We start from the raw sequence: 17,462 nt of genomic DNA on the forward strand, positions 1-17,462 counted from the left end.
GTTTCTGAAGTGTGTGTTTGTACTTCAGAAGAACATGAGAACTACAGCTCCACTGTGCTTTGGTGTACTCAGGGAAGTGTGGAGTGAAGATCACTTTATCAGTGACAGCCCTCAAGTGGACCTCTAAACAAACAAAAGCAAGGTGTTCTGTCCACTGTCTGCAAACTGTCAGAATCATGTTACACCTGAGCAGAAAACAAATTTAAGATTTACAGGATTTAGGAATTAGAAGATTTTTTCCTTGACAGAGAGATAGACAGATAGACATTAGATGGATGGATGGATGGATGGATGGATAGATAGATAGATAGATAGATAGATAGATAGATAGATAGATAGATCATTAACCTGTTTATAATCAACCTGAGTTAAGAGTTATCTTCATTTGGTCAATCATTTTTTAAAGGAATCCGTTTAATCTTTTATTGTAAATATTATAATAATGACTGATTCATGCTAATAAAGTTACTTCACCAAAGGGCAGTTTTTCTATTTTCTAGCAGTTCAGAGATTATTGATTTTGTAATCTGAACAGTCAAAGGTGAAGAGACAATCAATTCTAATCATTACAGTGTGCTTAACCTATCAGACAGAGGTGAGTGAGGTGCAAAATGTCAGTCCGCTTAATTAAGAGGACTAAGAAGAAACTGTCAAGCTGATGCTAATCTTGTAGTTTATCTTCTTAACATGAGCATTTGAATTTAGATTAATGGTTAAGCAGCTTCTGGAGGAGGGTCTGGAAGATTTAGGTGTATCCGACTAGACGAGGAGTGCTGGGAAAGCTCTTCCTCATGCCCATGCATTTCTCCTGATCCAGGAACAGAGAGTTGGCTTTTATTGACAGGTCATGCTCCAGAGTAACTTTGGTCTTCACCAGGGTCTGGAGAGTGTTTTCAGCCTCCCTCAATCTCTCTCTCAGCTTATGAATGGTGTCTTCAATCTCCCTCACCTCTGTAACCAACCTGAGAAAGAGAGGGAGAAAGACAAGGAGGTTTGGCATCTGATTTTTGCATCTAGATCTAATTTAAAAAAGCAAAACATTGTATCCAAACTGTTTCTTGGCAAATATTGACATTTATTGATATATAGGGCAATTACCTGTGATGAGGATTGTCTCTGCAGAGTTCGACGTTGGGTCTGCGAGACCTCTCTTCCAGACGGGTCTGGGCCACTTTAAGTGGGTTCTCTTTGTCTCGGATTGCCTTTTTTAAAGCTCCAATCAGCGTCTCGGTCTGGAAGATTTCCTGAAGGGTCTGAAAGTGGAAGGAAGAAGGCAAGAAAGAGAAAGAGAGTTGATTTTAAGAGACAAAGTCACTTATTCTCTGTGTCTGACTTCTCGGCCCTTCTCAAAGTTAAAAAGGTCCAGTCAGGTACGCTTATTTCTTCTGTATATATCATAACTGACAGTCTAAAGCACTTTAATCTGAAATTAGGCTGGTACGGTTCTATTCTGGGCAAAATTCCCACCCATCCACACAACCATGCCAGGACAGAGTGGGGATTGAAAAACCAAACCCCTCAGGGTAAACAGAACAAATTCAGCAAATTATTTTATTTTATTTTATTTATTTTTTAATCATATTTTTGCATAGAATAAATTTGTGGATTATTTGATACTTTCAAAATTGCATTAAACTGATTGATGTGTCAGGGATCTGAAAGGGCTTTATAGTTCTCGTTACAGTCCATATCCATCTAAATGCATAATGGTCATAAAAATATTCAGGATCAGGTCTAGTTACAGAGACACACACTCCCTCACGAACACGATTTGATGTATTCTCATTTTGACCAATCAGCATCATGAATGATGGTTCTTTATTGGTTACCTCATGCCTCTGATAACAGCCGTCAAGGGCTTAAACATTATGGACAGCTGACAGAGCTTCTTCATGCTCTCCATTAACCTCCTCAACAACAGACTCCAGTGTTCAGAGGTTCTCATCTACATCTTTAGGGCATAAACAAGCAGCCAATTTATTTTGGGTCCTGTCCAGTCAAAGTGAAGCAGCAAGGAGGAAGTAGGATAGATCCCATTATTACTAAACATCAGGTGAAGAATGAGTGATTAAAAGTAATGACGGGATGTTCAGCATCCTGTGGTTACCTTGGCCAGGTGGGCTTGCAGATTGTTCTTGGTGTCTGCCATCTCAGAGATGCGGTTGGTAAAGGACACATTTACAGAGTTAAACTGGTTCCACATCTCATTTGAAGTGGCGTTGAGCAGAAACTCGATCTCATCACGGAGTTTGTGAGAGGCGGCGCGTTCGCTCTGAGAATGCAGGATGTTGTCGTCAGTGAACTTCGACCAGGAGTCTGGAAGACTGATACTGTTGAGACCATAAAGAGAGTAAATTATAACATGATTAGGATGCAAATCCTGACCTTAAAGGGGTCATAGGATGCCCATTTTCCACAAGTTGATATGATTCTTTGGGGTCTTAATGAAAAGTCTGTAACATAGTTTGGAATAGACACATTTATGTAGATCGGGGGCGCATTCCCCTCAGAAACAAATGTAATCCACTGCGAGTTCAGCGGCTCAGATGTCGGGAGTAAATGACGACTGCTATGTTCATTATTACATCCAACAACAGAACACCTCAATCGCTTAGGAGTCATTCTTGTCTACATCTGCTCCAGTTGTAATACAATGGTGGACTGATGACAGTCACTCAGGGCGGGTCTAAGGTAAGACACTAGTCCAGTCTGTGCTGAAACGCTACTCTGTCAATCAAACTATCGTGGGAGGGGCCGTGTGACGTTACACAGAAAGGCATCTGAGATCGGCTCGATTTGAGAAAGGGGAAAACATTTAACCAGATAAAAAAAAAAAACACTGGGTGGATTTTTATCATTATAGGGTGGTTGTGTACACACACTGCCAACACACATTTCAATTCAAACAACTTGTAAAAGTGCATGTAGCATCCTATGACCCCTTTAACATATCCTGGAAACAGAACTGTCTTTTTTAAAGTAAAACTCACGACGGGTCCAGGCGATCAATCCCTCTATAGTAGCTGATTCCATCAGAGGTGTTCCTGAGATGGTGACACCTATCATCAATTCTCTGTGCTGTGACCTTGTCACTCAAATCTCTCTCCAACTCATGTTGTGCTGCACGATTCGACCTGAGGGTATTAATGAACATAACCACATGCACTGTTTCAAATATGCCTTTCTCATTTGTCAAACTTCAAATATATTATTTTAAACGGACCATATGAATGCAAAGTTGTATTTTTGGATTATTTTAGAATTTTTTTTATTTTTTATTTTTATAATGCTTTCTGCAAGACTCACGCTAGTTGAGCAATAGCTCGGTCTAAATGCCGCCTCATTCTCTCCTGACATGACTTAATCACTTCCACTTCCTGCAAAAAAGGCAAAATTAAAATAAAATTTATGTGATAAGAATTTTATAGGAGTTCAAGGAATAATTAATAAGTGAGACATGAAACTATCAAAGCTTACTAAATCAGTAACCTAGGGCAGGCTACTTTATACAATTATATGACATTTTTGACCTCAGAATGCCACAATTGACCAATCAGTATTAAGTATTCCAGAGAGCCATATATTAAATTGAATGTAATCAAAAGGAAAGCACAATGCTTAAGAAAGCCCCTTCACAAAATCATTGATTCGCTCATATTACTAATACTTGAGCTTGTTGTTTAATTGCAGGTGTTATGTGTGTAGATGAAGGCTCAGGTGACCTCACCTTAATCAAATCTTTCTCTACGTCATCATGAACCAGATCAATGGACATCCGTTTCTCCCTATGGAACAAACATTCCTGAGAAACCTAGAAAGAGAAAAGAGTGAGAATATTTATATAGATTATACAATATCTATTTTATTTTTATATATATATTTATAATTATTTAATTGTATATATTTTTAAATGTATTTTATTTAATTTAATTTCATTATTTTATTTTAGAGTGTTCAGAACGGATATAACTATGGCTGCAAAGTAATAATAACCGATGACAGGGCATCACACAGGATTACACGTCCTCACTCAAAATGTGACAATGGAAGCTCTAGTAAGCTATTACATCACTATGGAAACGTCTTCGTCTTGTGATCATTCTCGTGGTCATTCCTGTGAGGTGACAGCAGTGTCACTACACTATTTTGGAACTCATTCAGCACACTAGTAGTCAGCATGTTTGAGTGTGGTTTCTATGGAAACAGTCTCTTACTGTGACTCAGACGGGTAACTCTGTAAAGACAGAGGTGGGACACATTGAGGTCATTGTAGATCTAGTGTGCTTTGTGCTCAGTGTGATTGAGTGTGTATATCTTACACCCCACTAGGTTCTGTTACCAAGTGGTTTCTAACAATGGGTCACCTGACACTCTACTGTGGGCTTTTCTGGTTACTGGGTCTTTAGCTAGATCATCGTGACCCTAATTAGGTGTGGAGCTGATAAAAGACCACTAGAGCTGTGCCATGATAGCATTCCAAGCATGGATGGAATATTTTTTTACAGTAGTAAAAACAAGAAATGACCTTTAAATCTGTTTAGAGAGGTGAAATGTGCAAGTGTGATGTTAGTTCTTTGTTGCCAAAAAATGTTACATGCATTAAAAATCATGGTGTTTTATTTATGTTAACTTGGTTAGAGGAATAGTTCACCCAAAAATGAAAATTCTGTCATTAATTATTAACCCATAAGACCTTCGTTCATCTTCGGAAAAACAAATGAAGATATTTTTGATGAAATTCGAGAGCTTTCTGACCCTGCATAGACAGCAACGGAACTACCACGTTCAAGGCCCAGAAACGTAGTAAGGACATTGTTAAAATAGTCCATGTGACATCAGTGGTTCAACCTTAATTTTTTTTTTATTTTTAACAATGTCCTTACTATGTTTCTGGGTCTTGAACGTGGTAGTTCCCTTGCTGTCTATGGAGAGTCAGAAAGCTCTTGGATTTAATCACAAATATCTTAATTTGTGTTCCGAAGATAAACGAAGGTTTGGAACGACATGAGGGTGAGTAATTAATGACATAATTTTCATTTTTGGGTAAACTATCCCTTTAAGTTTTTAAGGCGTTTCAATTTATGTTGTTGAAGTAGTCCCTTGCATTTTCTTCCTGCTGTTTTTAATGACTTTTAAATATATAAATATTATTTTAGTTCGTTTTTATTTTTAACTTATTTATTATAAATATGAAATGTTTTTAATTAGTTAAAAAATTATATTATGTTTTATTTATAATATATGTATTATTTATATAATGATTCACATATAATTATATTACCTGCAGTGGCCCTTCGGTCTCAGCGAGTGCTCTTTCCAGCCTTCTTTTCACATCCGTCAGCACTGATATCTCTGTCACCATGTTGTCTATCTCATGATTGAGCTCTGATCTCCAGAAGCTGATGTCGTTTAGTCTTTCTCCAATGTTCTTGCTGGTGGTGTCCTGAGTTCTACGGGTTATCTGGTCCTTATCCTGGATCATTCGGATCGTGTCCCTCCGAAGCCTTTCGGCACTGTTCCGAGAGGACTCTGACTCCCTGTAGTTACTCTGGTTGGAATGGTACCAGTCCTCGGGCATGTAGCGTGTACTGATAGCTGTCCTGTTAGAGGGGTAGAACATGGTCTTGGCCCGGACTAAGTCCAGGTTTTCTCTTTGAAGGGCTGATACAGTCGGGATAGCGCTGCCACTTCTAAAGTATGAATTAGTCCTCCAGGGCATGTTTGAATTCTGGTTGAGGGTCAAGGCTGGCTGGTGGCTCCTATAACTGGATGCCATGGTGGATATGGCGGGCAGGAAGTGGCTGGTTTTGGGCCGAGTGTAAGTGGCCATCTGGGTGGATCCAGTTAGCTCCATGTGTCAATTAATTAGCCACCTTTTTCCTGGAAAATACAACAGAGTGTGTTTTGGAATGTGTATAGTCACTTGTGGTTAATAACTGCCTGGGCTGCATGTGTGTGTGTTTTCAGACATAGAAACACTGGCATTGGGCCCTAATATCAGACTGTATTAAATAGTTGAAAATGTAAAAGACAGCAATTTATTAATTTATTAAATTGTTTATTTTTTTATGTTCACTGAAGTAAAAAATTGCCCCAGTCACAATACACAATACACACAATATATGGAAATATAGAAATAAATATAGATAATAAAGTAATTTAACTGAACTATTTGAATGTGCGATCTGTTAAGCTTTATATAGCTATTTGTTAATGTTATAAATGAAAGTTATCATAGCTTGTTACTTATAAGGCATTGGAAAACTTTTAACACAGTGTTACTGACCTATTAAATAACACTTAGAAGAAGAAGAAACAAGAAACGCTTTAAAGCTCGCTCGTTTGAAATATTCTACTAATTTAGCTGTTATTTACGTAAGAATCGAAAGTGACAGTATGAAAAATTGGTCTAATTGCAAGTCGCTTTAAATAACATGAAGACGTGTAAACGCAAACGAAATATCTGAACATAATATTATTTGCATTGCAATGTTTTATCTTGTCCAAATGCGTTAATGAAAACTCAAACTGACTAAATAAATTGAGCAAGATAATCTGTAAAAATCTTTATGTAATAGGTTATATAATAAATTCATTTAGGTGTTGTAAACTCACCGTGTGTCTGAATCTCGTCTGTCACTCTGATGAAGCGCTCGCTCACATGTACAGTCTGTGCACCGCTGACAGGTGTATGCGCGCACCTGTGTGCAGAACAGTGGAGAGCTTTGCGCATGCGCGAGAGATCTCGAACGGTACTGCTGTGCATTATTGATAGACAAGCCCTTCAGCAGTGATCACTTCCGTAAGAGCTCAATCGAAAGCACAGTTATCCAACACTACTTCTGGTTTAGAGGCAGGTAACCAATGACAACCAAACACATGGATGGATAGACAGGGCAAGTCTATATAAATAAACAATAAACATTAACACACACGCATACACACACACACACACACACCATGTATATATATCATGTATTTATTTTTAAATAAAAATTGATGGATTAATGTATGTATATATATATATATATATATATATTTAACAGGGTTCAATGATCTATCTACAGTATATACAGTTTATCTCTTGAACACAAACTATTCTCTCTTCATGCTTTTCTGGGCACTCAGACTAGGAAACACGGCACATTTAATATTTCACAGATGAAATGGGCTCAAGTTCTTGCAGCAGGGGTGTGGCACATCTTGACAGGAAACACAGCTGGAAGCATGAATGTAAATGTTGAGTGCAAAGGGAGAACCACCTCTGCTGACAGCTGTACTGTATAGACTGATGTTTTGTCCTGTCTAGAGGATAGAAAATAGTTATAGCATTAATGGTATTCCAACTAAAGCATGCAGCTGGACTGAAGCAGGAATTTCACAGTATAAAGCACACACCCTCGATAAACTCAGTACTGGGACAAAGGGTCATTCTAACCCTCTGATGGACAGGATCATTTGACATACTTTCATGCCATTTTGTGCCAAGCATGCTACTGAAAGTACAAACTCATATACATTTTATTTTATTTTTTTTTATGTATCAATAAGATTTACATTCATTCATAAACTGTGTTTTTCATTTGCAACTGTAAATATTAGTACATATAAGAACAATCATTCTCAACTCTGCATTCACTCTTGGCCGGTGTCTGAGAGAATCTCTGTGTATCTGGTCTAATGTTTCAGAAGTGATGACACATAAATGCTGAGACTTTCAGTGCTGCTTTTACTCGTGTCTCAAATGACCATCAAACAGAATGTGCCTGGCATAATGACACCTGGATACTGTGTATGTGCAGAGAAAATAGTCTTTTATTTGTGTTTATACTAGGAAACACGGCACATTTAATATTTCACAGATGAAATGGGCTCAAGTTCTTGCAGCAGGGGTGTGGCACATCTGGACAGGAAACACAGCTGAAAGCATGAATGTAAATGTTGAGTGCAAAGGGAGAACCACCTCTGCTGACAGCTGTACTGTATAGACTGACTTTTCTGGGCACTCAGACCCCCTGATGAGTTAATGTACAAGTCTCTAAACCATTGAGAATGCATGAACTAGCAGTTCAGCAGGGTCAAAGTGATCAGCCGTGATGAAATGGGACAAAGGGTCATTCTAACCCTCTGATGGACAGGATCATTTGGCATACTTTCATGCCATTTTGTGCCAAGCATGCTACGAAAAGTACAAAATCATATGCATTTTTTTTTTAATGTATCAATAAGATTTATATTCATTCATAAACTGTGTTTTTCATTTGCAACTGTAAATATTAGTACATATAAGAACAATCATTCTCAACTCTGCATTCAGAGCCGGTGTCTGAGAGAATCTCTGTGTATCTGGTCTAATGTTTCAGAAGTGATGACACATAAATGCTGAGACTTTCAGTGCTGCTTTTACTCGTGTCTCAAATGACCATCAAACAGAATGTGCTTGGCATAATGACACCTGGATACTGTGTATGTGCAGAGAAAATAGTCTTTTATTTGTGTTTATACTAGGAAACACGGCACATTTAATATTTCACAGATGAAATGGGCTCAAGTTCTTGCAGCAGGGGTGTGGCACATCTGGACAGGAAACACAGCTGAAAGCATGAATGTAAATGTTGAGTGCAAAGGGAGAACCACCTCTGCTGACAGCTGTACTGTATAGACTGATGTTTTGTCCTGTCTAGAGGATAGAAAATAGTTATAGCATTAATGGTATTCCAACTAAAGCATGCAGCTGGACTGAAGCAGGAATTTCACAGTATAAAGCACACACCCTCGATAAACTCAGTACGGCATATACACATTAAAAATGTTTTGTCAGTTAAATAAAACATATACATAATTTGTTTTATAAAATTATATCATCATTAACATTATGTACAAATCTATAATTAAAAAATACTTTTTTAAAAATGTAATTGAAATAAAATTATACTGTCATTATATTATAAACAAGAAATACAATTGTTTTAAATAGATTTTTTTTTAAATGTTAAATACATATCGCAACTGTAAAATAATTGCTTGTGAATGTTTATCATTACATCACTCACCAATGGATCCTGAATGGGTGCCGTCAGAATGAGAGTCCAAACAGCTGATACAAACATCACAATAATCCACAAGCAATCCACACGACTCGAGTCCATCAATTAATGTCTTGTGAAGCGAAAAGATGAATGCTGGAGAAAGCATTATTATGCGGACTGGCATTTTGACCATAAGTGACAGTTTAAAGTTAAAAGTTGAAATCTGAATCAAAAAAGAAATGTAGCCGTTTCATCACAACTTTAATAGTAGGATCACTAGAATAATATTAATGTTATGTGTTTGCAACCATCAAATTCCATTGTTTTGCAAGAAACCCCACACTGTCATGGCTACCTTTTTTTGTGCACACATTCATCTTGCTGAATGGAGGGAATCTGAGCTATGAATCAGTGAGTTAGGTGAGAGGACACCTTCTAATTATTGCATGGCCCCCAATACCTTCATTCCCCATCCATGAGGATGGGTTACCGCTGCCTTATTAATAATTCATTCAACAGGAAGAGAGCACACTGAGCAATTTAACACAGTATAATCATGCGTGTGTCTTGTTACAGATCAGGTGCACAAATGCGTCCAGGACTGAGGCTGGGTGTCGTGTGTTTATCCTGCGCTGGGCTTGTGTCTCTTAGTTCTGAAGAGGGTGTTGACATGTATTGACTCATGCAAAAGGAAAATTGCTTTGCCACTGAGTCTCAAAGTCATTCTTCATGGACTGGAATGAAACGTGGGTTTGTCTTACTGTGGAAGGAGGAAAGAATAAAAACCACAGTCAATTTTTGTAGGATTATGTCTGTACGTTGCTACATTAAAAACTATACTATAATAAATAAATAAATACAATTTAAATCTGCAATTTAAATCTGCGATTGCTTCAAATTTTTTTATTATTATTATTTTACTACTGGTCTAGTGGGTGGTTTCGAATTTTCCAAAGTGCAACTGTGCTCACATTGTTGGGATGTTGCTTGTACATTGCAAACCTACAGTAAAAACTATACTATTATCATAAATTAAAATGAATTTAGTAATAAACTGTTAAATCATAAACTGCAAAATAATTTTCTTAATCAGTATTTTTGTCTCTTTTTTGATTAAGAAACTTATTTTTTGTAGTGTAACTGCTTAAATATCAGCCTCAGCTTTGTAATGCAACATTTTGGACTTTTGCTCCCTTGCTCTTTTTGCCAAAAGATCAGAGTTTCTCAACGTGAGCCTCCCCAACCCGAGCCCCTCTCTGTTATCCCGCTGTGGTTTTCTCCCTGATGTCTGTGTCTTTGCTAAAATAACACAGCATGAATTCCCTGTTAGGAAATCCAACCAACAGCCTACAACAGGGAAATAATAGTCACTATTCTATTATTATTGTTATTTGTGAATGTTTATCATTACATCACTCACCAATGGATCCTGAATGGGTGCCGTCAGAATGAGAGTCCAAACAGCTGATACAAACATCACAATAATCCACAAGCAATCCACACGACTCGAGTCCATCAATTAATGTCTTGTGAAGCGAAAAGATGAATGCTGGAGAAAGCATTATTATGCGGACTGGCATTTTGACCATAAGTGACAGTTTAAAGTTAAAAGTTGAAATCTGAATCAAAAAAGAAATGTAGCCGTTTCATCACAACTTTAATAGTAGGATCACTAGAATAATATTAATGTTATGTGTTTGCAACCATCAAATTCCATTGTTTTGCAAGAAACCCCACACTGTCATGGCTACCTTTTTTTGTGCACACATTCATCTTGCTGAATGGAGGGAATCTGAGCTATGAATCAGTGAGTTAGGTGAGAGGACACCTTCTAATTATTGCATGGCCCCCAATACCTTCATTCCCCATCCATGAGGATGGGTTACCGCTGCCTTATTAATAATTCATTCAACAGGAAGAGAGCACACTGAGCAATTTAACACAGTATAATCATGCGTGTGTCTTGTTACAGATCAGGTGCACAAATGCGTCCAGGACTGAGGCTGGGTGTCGTGTGTTTATCCTGCGCTGGGCTTGTGTCTCTTAGTTCTGAAGAGGGTGTTGACATGTATTGACTCATGCAAAAGGAAAATTGCTTTGCCACTGAGTCCCAAAGTCATTCTTCATGGACTGGAATGAAATGTGGGTTTGTCTTACTGTGGAAGGAGGAAAGAATAAAAACCACAGTCAATTTTTGTAGGATTATGTCTGTACGTTGCTACATTAAAAACTATACTATAATAAATAAATAAATACAATTTATTTATTGATAAATTCGTAGATTTTGCAATCTTCAAATCTGCGATTGCTTCAAATTTTTTTATTATTATTATTTTACTACTGGTCTAGTGGGTGGTTTCGAATTTTCCAAAGTGCAACTGTGCTCACATTGTTGGGATGTTGCTTGTACATTGCAAACCTACAGTAAAAACTATACTATTATCATAAATTAAAATGAATTTAGTAATAAACTGTTAAATCATAAACTGCAAAATAATTTTCTTAATCAGTATTTTTGTCTCTTTTTTGATTAAGAAACTTATTTTTTGTAGTGTAACTGCTTAAATATCAGCCTCAGCTTTGTAATGCAACATTTTGGACTTTTGCTCCCTTGCTCTTTTTGCCAAAAGATCAGAGTTTCTCAACGTGAGCCTCCCCAACCCGAGCCCCTCTCTGTTATCCCGCTGTGGTTTTCTCCCTGATGTCTGTGTCTTTGCTAAAATAACACAGCATGAATTCCCTGTTAGGAAATCCAACCAACAGCCTACAACAGGGAAATAATAGTCACTATTCTATTATTATTGTTATTTTAATGTGGACATTTGATGAATCTAGTGTTTGTAATGTGGAAAATTGTTTTCACATGAGAGTAAAAAAAAAGCAAGAAAATTGTGAATTTATTTCTCATAATTGCAACTTTAGATCTTGCGATACCAACTTTGTCCCAATGTGATTTTATATCTCACAATGTGACTTATTTTCTTATTTTAATTAGCATTTACTTAGATTAAAACAGGCTTCTTTACATTGCTAACCACAACATAAAGAAAAAGTGCCGTTTTAGATTTTGCTGCTGAACCACAGCTTCTCACCAGGTGGTCTAATGTCACAACCGTCGGTTTTCTGTGTCAACAGGGTAAGCTGAGATTCAAAGGGCGTTGTGCCAGCGATCTACTGTATCACTCGACACACATCCTGACACACACACAAACACACACAAACACATCACACCTCTCCCCATGTTGAATATGCCCTGTAAAGGCATGAAGAACAAACCCGCAGTTGAGGTCCATTGCCCTCCAAACAGCAAACTCCTCCCCAGTACCCATAGGCTTCAGCCTAGAACGTGAGTGTAACTTTAGAGTATCCTATATTTACCCTAGTACTGTGCGTCTGGAGGTTCTGCGGTGTACTACTGCATGCCACGAATGCGTGAGAGGACAAACCCATTTTACGAACGCTATGGAGTCTTGCAAAGAGTATTCTGAGTATTGGTTTTCAAACTGTAGAGTGAAACGGATTGAATTGCGGCCATGTTTTGTGCAAAATGGACTCTTAAGGGCCGTTCACAAAGAACACGTTTTTGCATGTTATTCCATTTTTTTTTTTTCATGTAAACATGCACTAGATGGATGTCTTTGACCATCTTCCATAATATGCTTTCTAAAAACGCAGCGCTCAAGTTAAAATAAGTTAAGTAACTCATCTGCATTCGTTTTCTATTCCACTGCCCTTTGTCTTGCGTTTTGGAGTCTAATTAACTGTTTTCCCTTTGTTTTTCTATGTAAACACAAAGTAGACAAACAACAACAAAAAAGTGTTCTAAAAATGTGGCTCTCAAGTTAAAATAAGTTAAACTTTCTCACTTTTCTCTCTTAGTTGCAGTCCTCTGCACTGCTTTTCCATCATTTTTTATGTGTGACGATGGACGTGTTTGATGGTAATAATGTGTCTCGCACATAACATAGTGTTCTAAAAACAATAGCGCTCAAGTTAAAATAAGTTAAACTTTTAAAAAACATATCTGCGATTTTTTCCCATTCCATTGCCCAGTGTTTGCACTGCTTTTCTTTTGTTTTTCTATGTGTTTGAACAACTCATCTTTTGCAGTGACTCATGCATGACACCGCATTTTAAAATGTGGCACTTAAATTAAACTATTATTATTTGAACTATTAAAAAATATGCCTTGAGACCTTGCATTTTTCCTTATTTCACTTGTATCTTGAGCCGTATATTTTAAAAAATGTATTTGAACTTTTTTAAAAAGCTGTGTCATGTGCAAAATGCTGCAAAAGATGCAAGATGCAAGTATAATGGTCAAACATGTCTGTCTAGTGCATGTGGAAAATCAATGGAAAAGCAGAGCAGTGGAATGCAAAAATAAATTCTGTGTGAACGGCCCCTTAAAGATAAATTGTTTTTTAAATGTTTTTTTTTTTTTATTGTATTGAAAATGCTGTGAAACATGTCCTTAACAACAAATGTATTTTATAATGTAGTGGAGGGGAAGATTTAAGATTTTGACTGTTATGACTGCTATGAGCTGCGTTCACTGATTCTCATTCTGTTGGGTCATCAAAAAACAATTTGCATTGATAATTGACAGGAGTGTCAGATTTAAACTGCCACATGCAAAATGGATATTGATGGATAAACTGCTGTGCTTTTAGTATGAATCAATGCTCTCGGAGTGTTGGGATGGTTTTCATGTTACCACTATGAGACCTGACACTGGCTGGTATTCCAGAGGATCAGATGGATTGAAAGAGAGAAAGAACCTGATGCTTGATCACTCAAATGACGGCACTGCAGGCTTCAGGTTTCCATGCTGAAGAGGCTTTGATGGCTGGTTATCTGTGGTGAGATAAGGATGGACCATTCCATCTACATTCCTCTTCGTTACTGAGCCATAATTCACCTCTTCCATGAACCTCTACACAGAACACACATAACACATGAAGTCTGGAAATGCTGACATAGAGGAAGTGATGCTATTTACTATCTAAACACAATTGAAGTTCAGGGATATCAGGAATCAGGAAAGGACTCGGTCAGGTCTCTAATAAGTTGGGGAGGGTCTGTGTTTACCTTTTGGAAGATTGAACATCCTGCTTGGTTAAACTAGTGGCCTCCCTTTCCTCTCTAGCTGTATATTTATTCAAACTTACATGACATCAGTCGTGCAGTTTCTTTACTAATGATCAAGAGATTGAGTTAGGTAGACTGAGCTAGTCCCAGACATGTGTGAATCTTTCAGAATAACATCTCTGAATTAGTGATTTCGTTTGCCACATGGCAACCATAGTTACCTCACTGTTGCCATGGGCTGCTATCACACCTGAACAGGAGAGTAACTGAGGCATTAAATCTGATTGGCCAATAGCAGCCCCCTACTGAGACATAGGCATCTGGAATATCATTCGTCTTTAACAGCATGTTTTCTACAGTGACCCCACTGTCTGTGTGTGTGTGTGTGTGTGTGTCCAAGAATTGGACCTTAGTTTTGCATGATAGGACTATAACACCTAGACCTATCATGCAAATAAGGTCCAATTCTTGGACAAATGTTGCCTCGATAAACTCATTATTTGCTGCTTAATAATAGTTAGTAAGGTAGTTGTTAAGTTTAGATATGGGGTAGGATTCAGAATAAGCCATTAATATGTGCTTTATAAGTACTAATACATAGTCAATATGCTAGTAATATGCATGCTATTGAGCAACTAGTTAATATTAAGCAACTATATTGAGCTATATTGCTATATTGAGCAACTAGTTAATAATAGTCCTTAAACTAAAGTGTTACTGTAAATATTTTCCAAATAACATTTTATTTAAATATATATATTTTTTTTCCTTAAAAGACCATTTGTACAAATGGTCTTTTAAGGAAAATGCAGAGATGTCTTTATTTTTTAGGGGACTCCTTGCAAGGGGATTGTCATATTTGGGGATATTTGGCAACAAAATGTTTAAAAACCTCCGATAAAACAATGACATGTTCAAGTGTCTTAAATTATTTTTGGAGGCACTGTAAAGGTGAAATTGTATTATGTATGATTATGAAATGTATATTAAATTGTGGGATAAATAGAATCAGTGTTAGAATAGAATCATGAATAGAATCATACGGTGCATGTCAATTGAAGTGTACAAATTCAACAAGTCAGTGCATTTGCTTTATATTTTGGGCGTGTTTGCTTTAGTCTAGATAAGATCAGTGTTTGAAAATCCTTGAATGTCTCAAATGGAAGGTGTGGTGATGTGAGAAGCATTCTAAGTGACGTTTGGAATGTGTCAGTTCAGGTGTTGCTATTCACACTATGAGACCTGACACTGGCTGGTATTCCAGAGGATCAGATGGATTGAAAGAGAGAAAGAACCTGATGCTTGATCACTCAGATGACGTTTCATTCAGGTTTCCATGCTGAAGAGGCTTTGATGGCTGGTTATCTGTGGTGAGATAAGGATGGACCATTCCATCTACATTCCTCTTCGTTACTGAGCCATAATTCACCTCTTCCATGAACCTCTACACAGAACACATAACACATAACACATGAAGTCTGGAAATGCTGACATAGAGGAAGTGATGCTATTTACTATCTAAACACAATTGAAGTTCAGGGACATCAGGAATCAGGAAAGGACTCGGTCAGGTCTCTAATAAGTTGGGGAGGGTCTGTGTTTACCTTTTGGAAGATTGAACATCCTGCTTGGTTAAACTAGTGACCTCCCTTTCCTCTCTAGCTGTATATTTATTCAAACTTACATGACATCAGTCGTGCAGTTTCTTTACTAATGATCAAGAGATTGAGTTAGGTAGACTGAGCTAGTCCCAGACATGTGTGAATCTTTCAGAATAACATCTCTGAATTAGTGATTTCGTTTGCCACATGGCAACCATAGTTACCTCACTGTTGCCATGGGCTGCTATCACACCTGAACAGGAGAGTAACTGAGGCATTAAATCTGATTGGCCAATAGCAGCCCCCTACTGAGACATAGGCATCTGGAATATCATTCGTCTTTAACAGCATGTTTTCTACAGTGACCCCACTGTCTGTGTGTGTGTGTGTGTGTGTGTCCAAGAATTGGACCTTAGTTTTGCATGATAGGACTATAACACCTAGACCTATCATGCAAATAAGGTCCAATTCTTGGACAAATGTTGCCTCGATAAACTCATTATTTGCTGCTTAATAATAGTTAGTAAGGTAGTTGTTAAGTTTAGATATGGGGTAGGATTCAGAATAAGCCATTAATATGTGCTTTATACGTACTAATACATAGCCAATATGCTAGTAACATGCATGCTATTGAGCAACTAGTTAATATTAAGCAACTATATTGAGCTATATTGCTATATTGAGCAACTAGTTAATAATAGTCCTTAAACTAAAGTGTTACTGTAAATATTTTCCAAATAACATTTTATTTAAATATATATATTTTTTTTCCTTAAAAGACCATTTGTACAAATGGTCTTTTAAGGAAAATGCAGAGATGTCTTTATTTTTTAGGGGACTCCTTGCAAGGGGATTGTCATATTTGGGGATATTTGGCAACAAAATGTTTAAAAACCTCCGATAAAACAATGACATGTTCAAGTGTCTTAAATTATTTTTGGAGGCACTGTAAAGGTGAAATTGTATTATGTATGATTATGAAATGTATATTAAATTGTGGGATAAATAGAATCAGTGTTAGAATAGAATCATGAATAGAATCATACGGTGCATGTCAATTGAAGTGTACAAATTCAACAAGTCAGTGCATTTGCTTTATATTTTGGGCGTGTTTGCTTTAGTCTAGATAAGATCAGTGTTTGAAAATCCTTGAAAGTCTCAAATGGAAGGTGTGGTGATGTGAGAAGCATTCTAAGTGACGTTTGGAATGTGTCAGTTCAGGTGTTGCTATTCATATACTTAACTGCCACATTCTAAGCCTCAGTGAATCTCCTCCTATAAATATTCCCAATGGGTGGTCTCTTTAATGGCATATAGAAGCCAAAGCTTCTTCCTACTTTGAGGAGGGTGCATGATCCTAATTAAGGTTTGTGTATAAGAAAGTGTATTTGCTATCTCTTTAGCTCAATTTTCGTAGTTTCTGCTTTCAGCAGAAAGGTTATCGCTGGCAAGCAATGTGCTCATTAGCGCTCCTAATTTGGTTCCTAGACTAAGACAGGCCTCTGTCTAGACCATCATTCAGTGTTAATGTTTGGAGCAGTTTTGCATTCTTCACTGTAGGTCTGTTGGAAAATCTTTGGAGGTACCAAGAATGGTACAGTATTGGATTACATAGTGAAACAGCACAGGCGCCAATGATCAGATTAGGCTAAACCACAGGGGAAATGGATGGCAGATAAACCTTAACATGGTGCATTTGTGCTTTTGAAAAGTGCCGGTCTTAATAAATGGTCTAGACTCT

At 37.3% G+C, this 17,462-nt stretch overlaps 1 protein-coding gene across 1 annotated transcript; it reads right to left on the bottom strand.

Annotated features, from left to right (window-relative positions):
* Positions 1–701: 701 nt before the first annotated feature.
* On the bottom strand, positions 702–5,854 carry LOC107753251 (tektin-3-like). Its single transcript, XM_016569371.1, has 7 exons — positions 5,282–5,854; positions 3,728–3,811; positions 3,307–3,377; positions 2,991–3,134; positions 2,108–2,330; positions 1,099–1,253; positions 702–962 (listed from the first exon to the last, which is right to left on the bottom strand). The coding sequence occupies exons 1-7, from the start codon at positions 5,852–5,854 to the stop codon at positions 746–748; spliced, it is 1,467 nt and encodes a 488-aa protein (XP_016424857.1). The 3' UTR covers positions 702–745.
* Between the last annotated feature and the right edge of the window lie 11,608 nt (positions 5,855–17,462).

Source organism: Sinocyclocheilus rhinocerous, unplaced genomic scaffold (assembly GCF_001515625.1).
Source record: "Sinocyclocheilus rhinocerous isolate Xijiao unplaced genomic scaffold, SAMN03320098_v1.1 scaffold411, whole genome shotgun sequence".
NCBI classification, from domain to species: Eukaryota; Metazoa; Chordata; class Actinopteri; order Cypriniformes; family Cyprinidae; genus Sinocyclocheilus; species Sinocyclocheilus rhinocerous.